The 20,802-nt window shown below is 54.6% G+C and overlaps 2 protein-coding genes across 13 annotated transcripts in view; one reads left to right on the top strand and one right to left on the bottom strand.

Annotated features, from left to right (window-relative positions):
- Positions 1-17,717, top strand: part of CD99L2 (CD99 molecule like 2) — a 90,471-nt gene extending 72,754 nt beyond the window's left edge. Inside the window, exons 6-10 of one of the 3 annotated variants that reach the window (XM_019435759.2) lie at positions 8,998-9,036; positions 9,467-9,586; positions 12,834-12,851; positions 14,024-14,089; positions 15,114-17,717. In XM_019435759.2, coding sequence (XP_019291304.1) covers positions 8,998-9,036; positions 9,467-9,586; positions 12,834-12,851; positions 14,024-14,089; positions 15,114-15,178 — 308 coding nt within the window. In that variant the 3' untranslated portion in view covers positions 15,179-17,717. The remainder of the gene's footprint in view (positions 1-8,997; positions 9,037-9,466; positions 9,587-12,833; positions 12,852-14,023; positions 14,090-15,113) is intronic. The other 2 variants (XM_019435760.2, XM_019435761.2) reach the window with 2 other exon arrangements.
- A 1,106-nt stretch (positions 17,718-18,823) lies between these two features.
- Positions 18,824-20,802, bottom strand: part of MTMR1 (myotubularin related protein 1) — a 64,045-nt gene continuing 62,066 nt past the window's right edge. For all 10 annotated transcript variants that reach the window (XM_053892005.1, XM_053892006.1, XM_053892007.1 and 7 more), the window contains one exon: positions 18,824-20,249. In XM_053892005.1, the coding sequence (XP_053747980.1) occupies positions 20,088-20,249 (162 nt within the window). In that variant the 3' untranslated portion in view covers positions 18,824-20,087. The remainder of the gene's footprint in view (positions 20,250-20,802) is intronic.

The raw sequence follows: 20,802 nt of genomic DNA, 5'->3' as shown, positions 1-20,802 counted from the left end.
TGTATCTGTAATTATTTCTCTATTCGTCAGCATGTACATTCACCTCAACATGAATTCCTACTTAAGTCTCCAACTGGAATCCGGTGCTGAAAGCTTTATTTTAGTCTTCCTTTCTGTAACTCCCCACTCTGACAGGGAGAAACCTGCCATTCGTCAACCATTTGCTTCCTTGCTCAGTTGTGGTACCACGGGTAGCATAGTCAGAATCGTCAGCTCATGCCTCTGTGAGAAATAGCTTTACTATTGAGAGTACAGGGTTTATGTGTAAATTCTTGTGTCTTTACCTTACAGTTTCCAGTCGAAAGAGCATTTTTCAAGATGACTTGGGTCAGCCCCTTTATCCCTCCACCTCCATCCGGCAGTTGTGGCCTATGTTTCTCAAGCAGTTAGACCCAATTGTCACAGTCTGCATTCCGTCCCGGGATCTCCCACCCACCTAGTTGATGCTTTGTTTCATTCTTTTGCTCGCATACGTTAAAGGTCACTCTTCACGATGTACAGTTACGGGTTCTTACAAATTCATATAGTCATGTGTCCACCACCCAGGTATCATACAGAACAGATCTATCGCCAGGAATGTTCTTCTATATATCCCTTTCGTACCCAGCCCTTCCGCAACCCCAATCTGTTTTCCATTAGTGCAAGCACTACTGTGTTTTACTTCTTTGTAGTTTTGTCTTTTCCAGAATGTCCTATAATTGGAATCTTACAGCATGTAGCCTTTGCTGACTGACTTCTTTTGCTTAGCGATATGCATTGGAGGTTCTTCCATATCTCTTCATGGCTCAATGGTATCTTTCTTTTTAGCATTGAATAATATTCCGTTGTCCAGATGTACTGCTTTTGCTTATTTGTTGACCTGTTGAAGGACATCTTGCCTGTGTCCAGCTTTTGATGATTATAAAGCTGCTGTAAACATTTCTAAACGTTTACATACAGGTTTTTGTGTGGACCTAAGTTTTCAATTCCCTTGGGTGAGTACCTGGGTGCATGGTGGGTCCACGTTTGGCTTTATGATAAACTACTGAGCTCTCTTTCTTCTAAAGTGGCTGCGCCATTTTGCTTGCTCTGGAACAACAGATGAGAGTTCCTGCTGCTCCCCGTCCTTGTCAGCAATTGGAATTGTCAGCTCCTTTGGATTCTGGACATTTTAATAGTTAGGAGGGGTATCTCCTCATTTTTCATTTGTATTCCCCTAATGGCCCATGACGTTTGAACATCTTTTACATTCTTCTTTGGTGAAGTCTGTTCAGGTTTTTTGCCCATGTAAAAAATTCAAGTTTTTGTTTTGTTTGTTTGTTTTGCTTTTATGAGTTCTGTATATAATCTGGATACAAGTCCTTTATCAGGCATATGATCTTGGAAATCTTTTTCCCAGTGTGTGGCTGTCTTTTTTTTTTTTCTTAAGAGTGTTGTTTGTTGAATATTTATTTCTTTATAAAGGGCAATGTATCAATTTTTTTTCTTTTGTGAATGATGCTTTACTGGTTAAGAACAGTCAGGGTCATGGAGGGTTTTTTTTTCTTACGTCTTCTAAAAGTTTTATAGTTTTAGCTTCTCCGTTTGGGTCTTTACCGTTCCATTTTGAGTTAATCTGCATACGGTTATCGTTTTGCATGTGGCTATCCAATCGTCCTGGCACCATTTTCTGATAAAATTATGCTTTCCCCCCACGGAACCGTCTTGGCTCCCTCGGTGGAAATCAGTTGACCAGAAGTGTGAGGTTGTGTTACTGGATTCGGCCTGCTCTGTCGATCTCTACCACCGGTCTTCAGCCAGGGCCAGACTGTCTCTGCTGGGCATGTGCTCAGCTTCAGGGCAAGGAAGGCTATGTGCAGAGTGTATCAAGTCCCCTATGGCTGCCTTAGCTCCTCACCTCCGTACTGAATCCCTGGCCAGTTGACTGCTTGGTGTAGCTGACGGTGCTCCGAGTCACGTGAGTCCCTTTGGCAGCTGCAGCATTTTGTGGCCTGTCTGCCCCTCCGCAGACTAGCTGCTCTTCTCACTGGACCTAAATGTGTCTCTGGACATGGCTGTCTTGAATTGGCCAGAGTTACATTTGCTTTGTGAGGAGAGGATTTGCTGGGCTCCTCACTCCATTCTGCCTGAAGTCCTCTCTCCTAGTATCGTTTGACTTTGGAATATGCTCTGCTTCCCCTCAAGCCTGCACCCGCATCTCCTCCCCTTGGGTCCTTACTTTAACCTCGTAACTGGCCTTCTGGTCCCCATTTGTCTTCCAGACAGCTGCCCGACAGAACCATCAGGAGCATGAAACGGATGTGGTCAGTCGTCTGTCTAAAACTATTGTGTAATAATGAAAAGACAAATAGCCCAATTAAAAAAGGAGCCAAGGGGTGCCTGGGTGGCTCAGTCTGTTGAGCGTCTGACTTCGGCTCAGGTCATGATCTCGCGGTTCGTGGGTTCGAGCCCCGCATCGGGCTCTCTGCTGACAGCTCAGAGTCTGGAGCCTGCTTCGGATTCTGTGTCTCCCTCTCTCTATGCCTCTCCCCCGCTCATGCTCTGTCTCTCTCTCTGTCAAAAATAAACATTTAAAAACAATTTTTTTAAATGAGCACAAGATTTGAATACTTTATAGAGTTCTGTGAAGCTGCTCAAAATCATTATTTATTGGGGAAATGCAAATTAAATCCACAGTGAGCTACCATAAGACACCCACCAGAATGGCTAAAATTAGAAAGACTGACAATACCAAATGTTGGTGCGGATGTGGGTTAACTGAAAGTGTCACGTATTGGCGGTAGGAATGTAAAGTTTCCTATCAAACTGAATGTATAGACCTAGTCAGTGACTCTGCAGTTTCACTTCTATTCACAAGAAATGACAGCTTCTGTCCAAAAAAGACTTCTAAAGAATATTCATAGCAGTGTTTATAATAGGAAAACAAAAACGAAAAATTGGGAACAGCCCAGTACCAACAAGAGAACGGATAGACAAAGTGTGATGTATTTATATATTCAGAGGACAGAATGAATTCCCAATACGAAAACGTGGGTAAGTGTCAAACACATTATGCTGAGTGAAAGAAGTCTGTGAAAAGAGGGTATATAACTAGATGAGCCCAATCTTATGAAATGTGAATGCTTGCAGAACTGATCTATAATGTCAGAAATGAGATCCGTGGCTGCCTGAGTTGGGATGTGGAAGGGGATTCACTGGACAGGGATGTGAGAGAACTTTCTGGGGTGACGGTGCCATTGCATATTTTGGTGGAGGCTTGAGTTCTACAGGTGTATGCATGTGCCAGAACTTATCAAGTGTAAATTTGTAAATTTTTACCTTAGAAAAGGCATTGTAAGCAAATGTGGAACCCTGGGTAATAGATAATAGGTTCAGGGTGGGGTGTACTGATGTCTGCGACTGACTTTGAAATGCAGTATAAACATAAGAGACACTGATAGATGGGCAGACAGATGGAAGGACATAAGATAAAGCAAATAATGCAAAACGTTACTTACAGAATTCAGATGGTGGGTAGGAGTGTTCACGGTATGATGTTTTCAACTTTTTAGTATGCGTGAAATTTTTCTTACTATAGGGAAAAATGTTTAAGGAAGCCAAAACAAATGGGCCCCCCGCTGCCTCCAGGATAATTTCCACCCTTGGCCTGCTGACTGGTCTCTCCGCCACACAGCACCAGGTTCCTTTCAGCTCCCAATATGCAGACGGACTGGTAGGTGTGCCTCTCTGGGCACATGAATTCCCGCTCATTTTCCAGCGAGTGCTAAGCTACCCCTCCCTTAACTGAGGCCTCAGAGATCACCTCCGCTCTCAGGACGGCCCTGGGGTGCACATCTTGCCTTTGTTCTCCTCCTAGAACCTCTGTCGTCCTGCCGGTGCAGGCTAGCACAGACCGTCCTGAATCACGCGCTTTCACCCCTGCTGGATTTGGCTTCCCAAAGGCAGGCGCCTTTTTTCTCGCGCATCCCTGGCACCCCAATAAATGTTTGCTGCAATGAGGGGGAATAAAGTAGAACAAGCCCTCTCATGTGTGCCTCCCCGTGAAGGGGACTGGTTTGGCTGATGACCCTCTGGGCCCCATTTGTGATGGGGTCGTGGCATGAAATGCTTTCTCCAGGACCCTGAAGGGCCCTCTGTGCAGCTGGCTGGGTAAGCGCGCTCTTAGAGGCTGTGAACTCTGTGATCTGGTCTGTAAATGCAGCTTTCCCCCAGGTGAGCTCCAACGGGATTTTGTGAGAGGGGAGTGGATGAATAGGAAGCTTCCATTTGGCCACAGGCTGTGCCCCTTAACGTCGTATGCTTTGGTGGAAGCCGTAACCTTAGCAGTGATGGTGTACTTGTGTGGCCCCTTCATGAAGCAAATGCTTTGCCTGATTTTCCTCTGGCTCCTTGCATCTGTTCTCAGTTGGTAAAGGATCCGGAGTGGAGGAGGGGTGTCATGAGCACACCCGGATCACCCGCGCTGGTGTGTTGTCTGAAACCCCTTGATAAGTTGACCCAAGGAATCCAGTGGGGATGTGAGGGGAGAGCAGGCTGGGGAGGGCGCCCAAAGGGACAGGCCCTCATTCACAGCCTTCCTGGTCTTGGGAGGGTTTTCCTCAAAGATTGTTCTGGGACAGTAGCTGTTTGGTGGTCTGGCTGGAGGGTGACCTTTCTCATCTCTGAGGTGCAGGATGGAAGAGATCAAGGCCTTAGAGACTTTCCAGAACACTGAGGAATGATCTCTCCAGTGGTTAGCTTAGGCAGCCGTGTTCTGGTCGGTTTTTTCCAGTTTGGTTTGACTTTGTATCCATGAGTCAATTGAAGCAAGTCTTTTTCCTTATTTATTTTTTTAACTTTTTATTTTTTATTTTTCATTTCTGCCGCCGGTTTTTCTATAATGAACATTAAAAAAAAAAAAAATCTGGAAGCCCTAACTGTGCGTGTTGGAAGTCTAGAATATTTACAAAAGTCCTGAATACTTGAACCCCGCTGCCCCCGCCCCCCAGCAGTTCTAGATAGAATCTCCCCACTGGTACATGACTCTCCGTGCCCTTGGCAAATCACACACGTGAGGCACTCACTGTGAGTGAAGACTGGCGTGTGTGTGTGCGCGCGCGCGCGTGCACACACACACGCGTGCACATTGTTAGCTTTTGTATTTGAAGATGCTATGGATAGAACCCTTGTGTTAATGACCGGGCATATTTAGGAGTTCCTCACGGAGGTCATGCCTCCTGCTCCAGTGCTCCCTGTGGCTACGGCAGTCACCGTAGGTATAGGAGGAGTTCTAGCTATGGGGGTGGCTGTGGCTACAGCAGTCATCGTAGTTTCAGGAGCCAGTTGTCCCTAGAGCTATGGTCTTCCACATAGCTATCTACATGGACAGGTCTCTGTACTTAAAGCAAATTGCAGGATGAGATCTGCTCTGCAGGGCAGTTTCTCGTACATCAGAGGGCAAGGCTAGTCTCTTTGGTATGCAAGTATGGTACATAGTTGTGGACTCAGAAGGCAGGTGGAGATATAAAACATACTGTCCTTGGGGCATCTGGGTGGCTCAGTTGGTGAAGCTTCCGACTTTGGCTCAGGTCATGATCTTATGGCTCATGAGTATGAGCCCCGTGTCGGGCTCTGTGCTGACAGTGCAGAGCCTGCTGGGGATTCTGTCTCTCCCTCTCTCTCTCTGCTCCTCCTCTCTCTCTCTCTCTCTCTCTCTCTCTCTCTCTCTCTCTCTCTCCCCCTCTCTCCCTCTCTCCGTCTCTCTCTCTCCCCCTCTCTCCCTCTCTCCCTCTCTCCCTCTCTCCCTCTCTCCCTCTCTCCCTCTCTCCCTCTCTCCCTCTCTCCCTCTCTCCCTCTCTCCCTCTCTCCCTCTCCCCCTCTCCCTCTCTCTCTCTCTCTCTCTCTCTGTCAAAAAATAAACATTAAAAAAAATTTTTTTAAAAATCATCCTATCCTTGAAAATGAAGATCCTGCCAGTGAGCTGTGGAACAGCTTCTGTGAGCTGTCCCTCAAGTTGTGGGACATCATGGGCTTGTCTGTTTTCAACATTTTTTATAAATTATATGAAAGTACTTTTTTTTTTAATTTTTTAACATTTATTTATTATTGAGAGACAGAGAGACATAGAGTGTGAGCAGGGGAGGGGGCAGAGAGAGGGGGAGACACAGAATCCGAAACAGGCTCCAGGCTCTGAGCTGTCAGCACAGAGCCTGACACGGGGCTCGAACTCACAAACTGTGAGATCATGACCTGAGCTGAAGTCGGATGCCCAACCGACTGAGCCACCCAGGCGCCCCTATGAAAGTACTTCTTTACTGTTTCACCATCTAGGAAGAATTACCAGTAATACTTTGGAGTAATATGCTTGCGGTAGTTTTTCTGTACATAACAATACATTGGTAAATATTTCTTTTTGTGAAAATGGGACCATGCTGCTCTTTTAAAACCAGTTTTTATTCAAGAATATCTTGAATATAAGGGGCGCCTGGGTGGCTCAGTCAGTTGGGCGTCTGACTTCGGCTCAGGTCATGATCTCACGACTTGTGAGTTCGAGCCCCGTGTTGGGCTGTGTGCTGACAGCTCAGAGCCTGGAGCCTGCTTCTGATTCCGTGTCTCCCTCTCTCTCTCTCTCTGCTCCTCCCCTGCTCACACTCTGTCTCTCTCCCTCCGAGATGAATAAACTTAAAAAAGTTATTTTTAAAAAAGAATACCTTGAGTATCCTTGTCAGTCATTAAAGAGTACTGTAAAATACCGTGTTAATGATTACGTAGTGTTATACCAGAATTTGTTTAACCACTACTTGTTTTGAGAGGGTTTATCCTAGCCAATATACAACCGCCATCACTTGCCAGATAAACTCCTAGATGTGGAATTGCTGGGTCACAGGAAGTGTATACCACTGGAAAGGAAATTCTGGCTTTGAAATCTTTGTAAATTGGATCGGTGTAGAATGCTGTCCTGTTGACATTTGCATTTCTTTAAACGCAAGATCTTATTAGACACTCTTAGTGTATTGTGTCAAATCGCCTCTTCACATTCAGTGCCTATCTTTTGTTTTGTTTTCCTGGAGTCTGCATCTTTTCTTATTGATTCGTAAGGGCTCATTTTACATTAAGGATTATTAAGCCCTTCTCATATATTCCAAAAACATCTGATTTACCGGTTCATTAAGTGATCGGCCTTGGGGTGGTTTCCACTGCTTGGCTTGTATGAATAACACCGTCCTGTTCACATTTTGTGTAACATTCTCCTCGCTCACGGTCCTACAGATTGTGAGGTTCAAGTTGCTATGTCCTCGTGACCAAGTACTAATGAGGAGAGGGAGGGGCACATCTGGGTGGCTCAGTTGGTTGAGCATCTAGCTCTTGATTTCGGCTCAGGTCGTGATCTCACAGTTCATGAGTTCGAGTCCCGCGTTGGCTGTGCTGAGCGTGAAGCCTGCTTGAGATTCTCTCTCTCTCCCTCTCTCTGTCCGTCCCCACCTTGCGTACACGCACACGTGCTCTCTCACATTAAAAATTTGTTTAAATATATCAACCATGTTTAAAAAAACAGTAAGGAAAGAGAGACTTGAGGTGAAAGAAAGAATGGGTTGAATTGCTCGGACCTATCTGGAAATCTGGTGATGTGCGCACACCGGTAGAGGACGCCTGGGGGGGGGGGGGGGGCTGCCCCCACCCTTGACGGTGGCCACCTGCAGCACAGCTGAAGGGCCAGCAGTCAGACTCCAGGTTGTCACGAGTGACCTCGCTGGTGACAGGTTAATGCGCAGAGGACCTCGTGTCATCCTTTCTGCTCGGAACTTTCCAGAGGCACTGATTGTGCTTTTGCAAAAGCCAGCTCTCCTTGTGTTGTAGATAACCATTCATGTCCAATCAGGGTTCTTTAAGTCAACGATTCAGCCCTAAGTGGGAACATAGCAAACCTCACTCTCTTCCACCCTGCACTCTGTCCAATATAGGCCTCACTTTCCAGAGCAGTTTTAGGTTCACAGCAAAATCGAGCAGAGTGTGCACTTTCCCTGTGCCTCCTGCTCCCCACGGGCTCCCCCGTCACACACCCACCCCCACGGAGGCACACGTGTTCCAGTCCACACAGGAACACGTCCCCAGACTCCCAACTGGTGAAGGAAATACCAGAGTTTGTTGCCTCCAATACCCCAGAGCGGGTTCCCGTAAAAACCCTGGGCTCTGGGGACGCAGCGTCCCTCCATTAACCAGCACTCTGCCCTGAGGAGGGAGGTCTGGAGGAGGTAAGTGTGTGTGTCTGTGGAATTCTGCATGGTGTTGTCATGCCCCCGGGTACAGACGCGTGTGACCACTACTGGGCCCCGATAAAGACCACTTCTGTCCCCACACGGTCCTCTCCCTCCCTCTCCCCCCACCTTCATCCCTGCCAGCCACTAATCTGTTCTCCATTCCCATGATATTGCAGAGCCTTTTGAATTTCAAAATACTGGGTGAGAGATTGTCGGTCATCCTTTGCTTGTGTGCCAAGGTAGAGGTGGAAGGCCTTAAAAACGTCAGGGTCATCACATGCTCCTGCAGCCTCTCGCTAGGGTGCTGAATGTGTAGCTAAGAGCTGATTTGTTTTTTTTAAGAAACAGATTTATGTAAGCATTGTGTATAATCAGCTCAAGAATAAATACTTCTTACAGGGGTACACGTAGTGCTGTCCCTCAGAATGAGTCTCGTCTGGCATGGGCCCCGCTCTGCCACCTGGTGGCAAGTCCCTCCTCTGTGAGCCTCACTGGTTTGAAAGAATCCTGCGTATGAGGAGCTGGGATCAACACGTGCTCCATGCATAGTCACTGTCATTTTACAAAGAAAAAATCCCGCTTGGCAGCTGGGGCTTTGCAGATGACAGGCCACAGGAAGCAGATCCGGCTACAGTCAGGCAGAAGCCCCGTGGGGATTTACTGGCGGGGGCTCTGTGGCAGAGGTGGAAGCAGAAGGGTCAGTGAGTTGGGAACAGGCTGTCCCCCAGCCTTGGGGTCACGGGCTCACAGCAGACACTAAGTGCTTTTCTTCTTTCTCCAGGTGATGGTCGGTATGGCAACAATGACGACCCTGAATCCGGTGGGTTTGCATCCCGAGGTCTGTGTTGGAAAGCCCAAGGACATAGTGCCGGCCTGCCGGCGTCCCAACCTTTCCCCTCAGTGTCCCCAAGTAGGGAACCGTGAGGCCGGTGGCAGAGGGATACAGTGATTTAAAGGAATGAAGCACGAAAAGCGGGATCCCCAGGGAGGTGGTCCCGTGGCAAGGCTGCCAGCCTGAGACCCAGAGGCCACGGCCACCTTTCAGGCTTCTCAAGGTGGACAGCCTTATGGACAATGAAAAGGCCTCGGCAGACGCCTTAGCTGCAAGTGTCTGCGCCCTGTCATGCTGGCGTGGGGGTCATGGGCATCTGAACGACCTTATTAGCTCAGTGGCTGGAGGGGAGCCAGGGGTCCGAGCCGCGGCACCGCCCCCTCCTTTGCCTCACGTCTGCACCCTCTCCTTTGCCTAGGAATGTCGGCAGAGGCTGGCACAATCGCTGGCGTGGCCAGCGCCCTGGCTATGGCCCTGATCGGCGCGGTCTCCAGCTACATCTCGTATCAGCAGAAGAAGTTCTGCTTCAGCATCCAGCGTGAGTGCGGCCACCCCGCGGGGTCTTTCTGGGGAAAGGGGCAGGGACAGCACGCTCGGGCCCGTTCCGCAGCCCACCCGAGGGAAACTCCCGACGAGGCCTTCCAGCATGGACAGGTCGAGGCCGGACTGGAGTGTAAGGTGGCCGGATCTCTGGGGGCTGCGCCCGGGGACAGGGATACCATGTCTCACAGAGCTGGACAGAGCCCGGGGTCTGCAGTCCACCTCGGGCCTCACCTGCTCGCGCTGCCGGCCGCCTCGGGAGCACAGGGCCGTGGCCTCGGGTGCTCGAGAGCCAGGCTGCTGGGATGTCGAAGGGCTTTAGAGGAGCAGGAGCACAAGGGGCAGAACGGAGTGTGGGTTTTGCCCCACTTTCGTGCTAGACGTTCATTTTCTGCTATAGCTCAGTGTGTCTGCGTTGTAAGTCGAATAGCAACCAGCACAACGGTGTCTGCCCAGCCTGCGGGGACCTGTGCTGGGCGGGGGGGAGGGCGGAGGGGGATGCCAGGGAAGGGGAGTGAGAAGAGCACCCTGGCTGCTTTCACAAATACAGCTCTGACGTGTCCCTCCTTGCTGAGGGTGTATCTCTAAAACACGCGATTTTTAGTTCCAGTGAGAGGGCCTGGTTCAAGCATGGCTTTCCTCTTTTCTGAAGCTTAGGAGCATGTCCTGTGAGGCGGCCTCTGCCCTTAATTGTAGCCTGGGGCCAAGCTTCCCAGCAAATGAACTTGGTCCCCAGAATGCTTAGATGTACATATTGCAGAAGCGTCTACCTGGTTTTCCTCTGGCAATCATATTTGCTTCCCTTGCTCTTGTACAATATTCTTAACCAGGGCTACCACATACAGTTACACAGGCTGTGCACAGCAGTACTCCTGGGGCACCGTTCATGTCTCAGTGCACAACCTGCACAACTGTTCGTGGTCGCCCTGCTTGAGATCCTGTTGACCCGCCATGGACCCACCAGCTTGGCTGTAGAGTACTGTCCACAGGGAAGTGTCAAGAAGGAGTGTTGAACTGGAAGCTGGATTGTCCTTAGAGCTATCCCTTGTCCTAGTTCAAAAGCAAAGAAACCACGTGGCTTAAAATGACACAATCTATTCATTCCCTCATGGTTCTGGAAGCCGGGAGTCTGAGATCAAGGCATCAGCAGGTTATGTGCTCTGTGGAGGCTGTAGGGGAGGATCTTTCCTTGCCTCCTCCAGCTTCTGGTAGCTCCAGGTGTCCCTCAGCTTATGGCTGCATCCCTCCGATCTTTGCCTCGGCCTTCACATGGCCTTTTCCAGTGTCTTTGTGTCTTCTCTTATAGGGACGTTTGTCATCCAGTGCAGGATTCACCCTAAATCCAGGCTGATCTCATCCTGAGATCCTGAACTTAATCACACTTGCAAAGACCATTTTCCAAATAAAGTCCCATGCATAGGTTCCACACGGCTGAGGACTCGGCCATGGCACTGGGGGACCACTGTTTGCTGTGGTATGGCATTGCCCCACCACCAAGATGCGTACAGTCCGTTGTTATCAAAGCTGGGCAAGATGGCTCATATGCCAGGAGATGGTGTGAAGACATTAGGAAGCAGGTTGGATAAAAGAGAAACGATTTACATTTTTTAATGTTTATTTGTGAGAGCGAATGAGCAGGGGAAGGGGCAGAGAGAGGGGGAGACCGAGGATCTGAAGCAGGCTGTGAGCTGTCAGCACAGAACCTCATGTGGGGCTCGAACTCACGAACCGTGAGATCATGACCTGAGCCAAAGTCGGACGCTCAGCCGACTGAGTCACCCAGACACCCCAATGGGGAACCTATCTAAAAGCTGGGCCCATAGTTACAGTATGAACGGCTTCCCAGGCGTTGTGTGCTCCCCACCTGCCTGGCGCTCCCCGGTGCCAGATGGGGGTCCTCGCCCCGCTGGGTCTGAGAGCATCCTCGCTTTATCGGCGAGGAGACAGGGAACAGCATCGGAGGACCGTTGACGGGAAGCACTTTGTCCCACACGGGTGCCGGGAGGTAGGGACAGGAAGGGGGAAAGCAGCAAATAGGCCTCGTGACTGTGCGTCCGCATGTCTGTCTTGGGGCTGCGGGGGGAGGGGCACCAAGGGCAAGTGCCAGTCCAATTTGGGGACACCTGAAAGCTGTGTGGCAACACTGTGGGAGGACCTGGGTTTGCCCTCTTTGTGAGGGCAGCCTCACTCCATCCCTCAGGCCTCCTCCTTGGCCCCCATGTTCCCCTCACATCAGTGGGCCCCCCGCCGCCCGCCCCCCCGTGGCTGGTGCCCCCTGTGCACGTCTGCTCTGGGGCCGCCCCTATCCATCGCCACTGGCGTGGCCTCTGCTTGCCCAGGGCCAGATCTGCCTGTCCTCCATGTGGATGGTCCCGTCAGCCTCCTGCCTGCCCCGATCTCCCCCACGGTCTTCTCCGAGTGGCCAGAGGGGGCAGCTCTGCCTGGACCTCCCATGTTCCCCGCTGACCTCCAGGTCACGGTCCAGCCCCTGAGCTTGGCCACCGAAAGCCTTTCCTGGTTTAGCTCCAGCCACGCCGGCAACCTCTGCCCCCCACAGCCAAACTCCTGTCCCTGAGTGCTCCACGCTCCGCTGTCCCCCCTCCTCACCTGGCTGCTCTGATCCTTGGGCCTGGGCACCCTCCCAGGAAACTTGCTTGCCCTGGCAGCCTGTGCCGAGTGCGGCCACGGCGCCCCCCGCCGGCCAGGCGTGGAGCCGCTGGGGCGGAATTGGGCTTGGTTCCTGTGGCAGTGACTGCCCTGCCCCACCCCCATCACTCTCGGGACTGTGTGTGCTTTGTCCACTGATGTGTCCCTGGCACCGAGGCTGGGCTGGAACTGGGAGCAGCCCATGGATGTTTGTGGAGTAACTAAGCTCCCTGAGAAGCTGGGGGCCAGGACTTGCCATTCCCACCCCTTCCGCCAAGCCTCTACTCATGGTGGCCTCGGCCACAGCTGCACGCAGGTCGGGAAAGGCAGAGCAGAAACCATCCTGCACCCCGTCACCGGGAAGCCCCAGGAAGATGGCGTGTGGCTACTAGGAGAGCCTGTCCCCGTTGTGGTGCTCGGGGACCTCCAGCCTCAGCTGCCACCCGAGGGGCCCAAACTTGGGGGACTTTCTGCTTTCTGTCTCTGCCCTCAGTGACAAAGTTACAGTGACAGGGTCAGTGTGTTTCACGGGAGGCCCCTGTGGTCTGTTGCTGGGGGCGAGGTACTCCAGAGTCCTAAGCTTTGTGTCTTGCCTTCAGATGCAGCAGAAGGTCAAGGTAATGACATGCTTTGACTTCATTTTCCTCATCGTCCACCCTCCCCACCCTGCTGTTCTTGCTGTCCACCCTGACCCCTTCCCTGGCACTCACCGACTTGGCTGTAACCATAACCATCTTTAGCTTGCCCTGGTGTGTGTTGGGAGGGTGCCGGCCAGGTCCCCAGACCAAGTGGGTCTGGCTGCAGGGACGCATGGGCTGGTGGGTAGGGGCCCCGTCGGGAACCCAGATGCCCACTGGTGGTCATCACTGAGGAACACACCGACAGGGCTTCCCACGGGCAGAAGACAGCTTCCCTGGGTCCCTCACCTGCCTTGTCCCAGATGGTGGCCCAGCCACACCCACCACCGAGCAGTGCCCACATTCCTCCCAGGCCTGTGTGCTGTCTACCTTAAGCTCGGCAAGCACCGGGGCGGGCAGGCCGGGAGCCTGGGTGTAGCCTGGGGCAGCAGCTGGATGGAGACTGGCACCTGCTCAGTCGTGTGGTGGCTGAGAATCGTGGCCCAATTTTCCCACGGGCCCTGGGCTCTGCTACGGGCTTCCGGTCCCCGGCTTCTCCTGGGCCACAACAGGGACTCCTGACTCTCCCTAAGTAGCAGCAGGCCAGGGTTCGCTCTGAGTCCCGAGTTCGGGCTCTTGCACCCACACGGTGCCTCTCAGGGACCCGAGTGATGGCATGTGGCGGATGCTTGGAGAGTCCCCAAGCCCCTCATGGAAGTCACTGGAGAGAAAGGCCATAGGACTGACCAGAGCAGCGGTGGGTGGGCCCGGCTTCCTCTGCACTAGGGTGGGGACAGCACGTACCGCTTTGGGCTGGAGGAGCCTGTTGGCCCTGAGCTGCGGGTGTTGCTGGGAAGGCCGGAGGCGGGAGCCCCGTTCAGCCATCTGCCCCTCCACCCTGCATCTGTCAGTCACTCATGTGGCGCTTGGCTCCTTCCCCACCCTCCTGGCCCCTGGGCTGGCATGTGGACCTGTGGGTAGCGCTGACCCTGCCATCTGGTGCCTTCTGTCCCGTCCCTGGTCCCACACGGGGTAGCGCCTGCCCTACGGGGATGGCTGTCAGAGGCCGCTGCCCTGTGTCATCTCTGAGGACAGTGACAAGAGCCTCCGGGCTTGGTTGGGGGCCCTTTGGTTATATGTCAGTCACCAACTCTGCCCTTTGCCCTTTGCAGAGGGTCTAAATGCAGACTACGTGAAGGGAGAGAACCTGGAAGCCGTTGTGAGCGAGGAACCCCAAGGTGAGAACTTAGGGCTCATGGTCTCTTGCTGAAGGGCCGCTAGTTGGTGGGCCAGGCACTAAGCACAACTTTGCTAGGAAAGCGCAGAGGCGTCCGTTTCTAGAATTTCCAGCCAGAGCTGGGGGCTACGGGGTCCCAGGGGTTGCTGCGCTCTGCCCTTGATGAGGCAGTCTCCAGCCTCACGCCACCAGGGGCACAGGGACCACAGCCAGGGCTGTCTGCTGGCATGTCAGGGACTTCCGCGCACTGTTGGGACCGTGCTCCCTGCCGGCGACAACCGATGCCTCCCACACAAATGCCAACGGAGCTGCGGGGCATCCTTCAAATTAGGCCTGTAACTTTTCATCTTGAAAACTGCCACAGGCCCGAGGGAACTCGGCTAAAACAGAGCCTCTTACCCCAGCCCTCGGCCCTCCCTGCCTGCCCCTCCTGCACCGAAGCACTTTCTGGGTGCAGGAGCCCCCGGCGATTGGAGGCTTCGTGAGGAGCAGCCAGCCTCTCAAGGCAGATACGTGTTGCAGATACAATGTGCCAGTGAAGATGAGGAGCAGGCGGGGAGCCCGGGGGCGTGTTGTCACTGGAGCTGGAGGCGGCAGTGGGGACAGGCCCGGTGCCGGGTGACGGGGAAAAGTGGCGCACAAAAGTGACCCGAACTGCACGCAAGAGGCGGACACTCAACCGACGGAGCCCCCGCGGTGCCCCCCTCGCTGTAGTAATTCTTAAAACAGCGAGCCCTTCACGCGCCTCTACCACTGGCCAGCAAGCCCAGTCAGGAGCATTCCCATTTTCCAGATGAGGAAACAGAGGCTGAGCTGTCTACAGGGTTTGCCTAGCTTCCGCCTCCTCTCTGGGGACGGAGGGCGTGCCAGAGGGGAGGCTGGCTAGGAGCGGCTGAGCTGCCCAGGCCTCTGGACACAACAGGCCAGGAAGCAGGTTTCCGCCCCGGCAGGGGCTTGATTGTGCATCTGTACCTTCCGTGCGGGGTGGAAACGACGCCCTCCTGACCACTGCCTTCTCTCCCTAGTGAAATACCTGACGCTGCAAACGCAGTCTGCGGAGCTGCCGCCCTCTGACGCGCCCCGGATCTGAGGGCCCCGCTCCGCGGCGGGCGCACACGGTGCCACCGCTTGCGACCGGCTCCTTGTTTCCTTTGGACCCCCCGCTGCCGTACTGCTTCGCTGTCATCATTGGCTTCTCGTCTTAAGTTTTCCAGAAGAGCTGTGGGTGTGTGTGAGTTTGGCTTCCGTGCCGGCCCCGCCACAGGGGCCCTGAAGCCGCTCGGTGTGGAATCCGAGAGCCGGCTCTGGCGGAGAGCCAGCACCTGCCTCGGAGTCGCCGGGCCGCCACCCCCCAGGGCCAGCCTGTGCCCGGGCCCGAAGGAGCTGGGGGCTGGGGAGACTGAGATGACAGAGGGCGGGAGGACCTTTTTGCTCAGGGGATGAGACTCTGAACCCAGGGTCGTGTGATCCCCCACACGCTGCGTTGACTCAGCGTGGCCCTGGCAGTGGCCTCCAAGTGCTATGCGTAGGGATCCAGCAAGAACCTGGTTTGCTTGGAGCAAACCAGCGAGCATCAGGTAACCACACACACACACACACACACACACACCACCCAGTGGGGGTCAGGGGGTCCGGGAGCAGTGCGGGGCGGGGGGCAACTTTCAGCCCTTCTTTCCGGTCCCAACGTTTACACTGCTGGGCTCCCAGACAGCTGCTCCAAGTGGTGGCCTTTCATTTCTTGAAGGGCAAACATGCATGTTTGGATAGTCCTACCCTGAGAGTTTAGGAACCTTCTGGACAAGTAGGAAGCTGTGACTCTCAGGTCTAATTCTTGGTGCGGTCTCCCGGCTGATGTGATTAGTTTTTAGGAATCGTTGATGCATTGAAATGAGTGCTCCCCTTCCACTCTGTATTCTTGTTTTAGCCGCAAAAGCTACAGACATCGAGGACGAGCAGCGAAGCCGGAAGCATGCATGTTGTTTGCTTGAAATTGTATTTGATGTGGCAGGGGGATGGGGAAAGGGACGTCTCCTTGGTTTACTGAAACCTGCCTGAGTCCGTGTGTCCACTTATCCTGCCTGGCCTGTTCTGAAGAGCCTTTGGGGTGTTATGCTCACTGCGGTAAATACCAGAACCCAGGGCCTGGCCTGTCACCCGGCCCGGAGCTGTCTGGTCTGGGCTAGCTCCCTGAAACGTTCCATATGGCCCCCATCTGGTCCTGTCTCCGGGAGCTCTGCTGAGGCCGAGCTAAAGTGTGGAGCCACCATCTACTGATAATCAGTGTGTTGTGTCCAAAAGCACTTCCAGAAGCATAGGTCGGCAGGAAGGCGGGGTCCTATGGATACGACTGCACGCGCCCCCTTTCGCCGCAGACAGCCCCAAGCATCGTACGGGCTGTGTGTTAGCGCCCTGGCGTCGGCTGAGCTGGGATGACAAAACGGTCAAATCGGGGCGGGCCCTGCAGGTTGTAGAACACACACCTCGTGTGCCGGGGTTAGCAGCTGTCGTAAAAACACATGTGGGATGGGCCTCTGCTGCAGCGCGCATCCGCAGGCTGCCCTGCAGACCCATGTCCGCGCGTGTCCATGGCCCTGAAAGGCCCCTTCCCCCAGCGCGACCGTGTGCGTGCGAGGCGGGTGTGTGGCACTGAGGAGACCCCTCTGCGTAGAGCCTCGGGGTCGTCGACTTGGCCGGGCTCGTCCCTGCCACGGACGGCGAGGGCCGACGGCCCCGCCCCTGGCTGGTGCTGGGCAGCTGTAGAGGGTCTCTGGATCCCTGGCCTGCCGCCAGCCAGTGTCCTAGGTGGTAGGACTTGGGCAGGGATCAGGGCGGTGCTGGGCGGCTCCCCCGGTCCGGATGGCTGCCCCGCGAGGTCCCCGAGGCATTTCAAAGGAAGAAAAACGAGGCAGTGGTCGTGCGTGGTAAATTCTCTCCCTGCCACGGGGAAGTCTGAGAAGTCAGTCATGGTGGCCCGGAAGGAGGCTCCGTGTGTTGTGCCCCTGCCCCCCGTTGCCAGCTGTGACTCTATAGGGAGGCTTCTGTGGCGGCGGAGACCCTGCACTCCCACCGCTCTGATGTACAGTCAGTGCTGCGTGCGAGTCCCTTCGCTCACAGCAGCGACTTCAGTTAAGAGACCTGTTTTGCGCTCCCTTGCGAGAACGGCCGTAGCCCAGCGCCCGGCCCTCCTGGTGACGGGCTGGGCCTGGAAAGTCCCTCGGTCACCTGACTGCAGAGCTCCCGCCCCTCGGGGTGCTGGGCACCGATGCCCGCAGAAGCGTCACCTCTTGGAACCGTGTCTATTTGAATGTTGCGTTGACGGCCCCGGGCCTGCCCCAGATGATGTGGAAGCCTGTGGGAACTAGAAGGGCCAGTGGAGAACACGTGACCCGTTTCAGCTTAACCGGGCAGTGGGAGTGCAGTGTGGATGACCGAGTGCTGAGCGCGGGAGGAAGGGCGCATGGCCGCTGGCTGGCGGGGTGCCGTGGGGCCCGCCGAGCTGGGAGTGCCTGTGCGCTTTGTCCGAGGAAGAAATGGAGACTGGCTCAGAATCCTCTGTACTTTTTGTGTGCTTGTGTTTAAACGTGAATTGTCAACTGTCTTGTGTTTGCATTAAACAAAATGGAACCTAACAGCTCATCATGTCGTGAAGGCACTTCCTTTGTCCAGTGAGGCTTCTTTCTTGAGGCAGTTCGTGATGAGGAGGCAACCTTATTCCCCTCCTCTGCAGCCTGAGGCATTTCTCCAGAAGGTTCGAGTCCTCCCATGTACCCCGTTGGTGAATGGCTTGGTGTCTGGGCTCCCGGGTAGCCCCTCCGGTACCAGGAGCTGAGGCCCGGAGCCGCACGGGGACTTGCCATGTGTGAGGTCCGCTGTCGGGGGCGGCAGTGTCCGGGGCGGCTGGAGACGGGCAGAGGCCGTCCCCACGCTCGACGTCCTCATAGCCAGCCGTGGGCCGGGGCGGAGGCATGTGCCGTTGCCTCGCTCATTCCAGCCGTACTGCAGGATGGCCTTTTGGGAGCGATGGTGCCCTTGTCCTAACTCCGTGGCTTGGCTCACAAACAGCACAGCCGGACACTAGAGCTGAGCGCGATGTGGAGGGCGCCGGGTCCTCGCCTGTGCGTGTCACACCGGCCACATAGTAAACGGCGGCGAGTCCTCGCACGCACACCCGCCACGTGAGGCTTCGCTGAAGGAGGTCTCCGTGGCCGGTGGGGGGCCGGCAGAGCAGGCGGCCCTCCCAGCCTTGTGACTCAAGTGTCGCCGCTGGGGACCACAGCTGCGGCGACTGCTGCAGGGGGACATGGACCCTAGGCCCTTACAAGAAGGGAGACCCACGGGCAGCGAAAGGTCCCCAAAAGGCCCCTGTGCCTGCTGTAGACTTGGGGTACGGACCCGGGGCTTCTTGGGAGTCTCCCATTTCCGGCTTTAGGACTCAGGGCCTGGAAAGAGCACCCGGCCCCCTCGGAGTGGCACCTGACTCTGGGGTCCCCGGACCCCTGGGGTCAACATTTTCTCAGGCTTATGTGTGAGGAGCATTTCAGATGTTAAAATCGGAGTACTTACCCAGTTGGGCCAAAACACTCAAGCCGTGAGAGACTGTGTTTATGATTTAGTATAAATCCTGTAAAGGTACTTTATGTCTATTGACTGTGCTTGACACATAAAATAACAGGTATTGAAGGTTTTGTCGTTTTCCTCAAGGGAAAAATCGTAACTTAAAAAACCAGACCGTGGAGCAAACATATTATTTTAATTACAGATCGAAATACAGTGCATCAGATGAGGCAAATACGTACTGTACCAGTTTTTAAAAATCGGAACCATAAAGGTTTTACATTCTAGTACACTTAAATAAAAGACAAAAAGAACTGCTTAGGTAACAGTATTCAAGTTGTTTTAGAGAGAGTTCTGTGCTAGCTACACTCCAGGAGAACGGTCTGTTCTGCTTCTCAATCGCACAGGTGGGTCTCGGGGTCGCCTCCGGGGGAGGGTGGCACCGCCCGCTCCAGCCCCCCACCCCACCCCGGGCCACCCCACCGCTGGCTAAGGGGAGCTCCAGGGAAGCCAAGGGTCGCCATGCAGCCGCACGAGCAAGCAGAGCTGGGGAACGCACCTGGTGGAGCAGGGGCAGCTGGGGACGATGGCCATGCAGTGGCGAGAACAAACAGAGCCGCAGGGTCTCTGTAAAACGAGAAACCTCTCTGACAGGCAGCTGCGGGACGGGGGCAGGCTCGCATGGGCACACACAGCCGGCAGCAGTAAAGGAAGGGCCGGTGCCGCGGCCCGGGAGGCGAGCACGGGTGTCTGCGGGGAGGACAGGACATTGTGCCATCTCCAGGGCCCCGTTCGAATCACGTGCCAGATGTGTACCACATCAAGTTGGTGTGAGCTTTGTGCGCAAGGGCTTGCCCAGCCCGTGGAAGCGGACGCCTCCTCGTCTAAACGTAAAAAAAAGGGCGTAGGAAAATAAAGACCGGTTTCTCTTTCTTAAAAATGCCTTCTATGTACACAGCAGTAACTGGTGCAGGAGGCCCCTTGCGTGAAGGGGACGGGAGACGTGGTGGCAGCGGTGGGCCCGCCCCCACCCAGTAGTTCAGTTCGAAACGTTTTTCAGGTTGGAGCAAAGAGCTGAAGGAAGCCACGTGGCTGGCACGCGGTCTGGAAGTGAACGGAGTGCGTTTGAAAATGAAGGATTTACCTTCCAAGAAACTGGAGAGAGACCTGAAGCCCCACACCCCATGCTTCCTCCCCGTCCCCAATAGGCGCCGCCACAAACAGCCGGCGGGAGGGGCACGGGTCACAGAACAAAAAGCACTTGACGACGGTGGGAGCGGTCCTACCCACACAAACGGTCAGTGGCTGGAAGTGCCTTCCAGAATGGGAGGACGTCGGGCCCAAGCCTAGAAGAGCAGAGCACAGGCTGCGGTCCCTCGCCTGGGCCACCGGGCAGGACGTCCTCGCCCACTGGAGTCGCCGGAAGTGCCGCCCTCCGCAGCCCGTCAGACGGAGGTGTGGACGGGGGTGACCGAGTGCGACGGTGACGAGCCCCGCTCGGACGAGGACGAGGCGCGCGTGGCCACCTCCCGCTGCAGGTCCTCCACCCGCTTCTGCAGCTCCGCCTTGACGGCCAGCAGCTCCTTGAGATTCTGGTGAATGGGCATCTGGGGAGGCAGAAACCACCGCAGTGAGTGGGCCTGTCCCCGGGCACCAGGACGCCTTGTGCGATCAGCCTGCCACACCATCTGCCAAGTGTCCCCCCACCCTCCCCCCCCCACAGCCAGGGGCAGCAGCTGGCGCACTGCTCAGCCGGTTCAGGGAGGAGCAGTCAACTAAGGACACTGCAGAAAGGTGACCAGTGCCCAGCCCCCCTGCCCTCTGCGGTTTTGCATTTTTATAAATTGCCCTGCTGACTGAATAGTATTAAATCACCACCTTCTACAACCTGAAGTTGTGTTCGTTTTCATCGGTCGCAATAGGCGTAGGCAACGGCCCCTGGACAGCATGGTGCCGGAAGAGTGGAGCTCTGGGGGCCCAGCGGCCTCCCTGCACAGGGAGGACAGGCTCTGTGCACAGCATCTCCAGCCCCACCGCAAGGCCTCCCCTGAGTATCTCTCTTTTAAGCCCATTCATGGGGTGCTGGGCCATAAAGCACTGAGAAGGGTTTTCCTGGGACATATGGGACACCAGGTCTGACTACTGGGGTCACAGCATCTA

This window comes from Panthera pardus, unplaced genomic scaffold (genome assembly GCF_024362965.1).
Source record: "Panthera pardus isolate Hobbes unplaced genomic scaffold, ASM2436296v1 HiC_scaffold_27, whole genome shotgun sequence".
NCBI classification, from domain to species: domain Eukaryota; kingdom Metazoa; phylum Chordata; class Mammalia; order Carnivora; family Felidae; genus Panthera; species Panthera pardus.
Note: the sequence above shows the minus strand (reverse complement) of the source record. Positions and strands in the feature narration are given on the sequence as shown.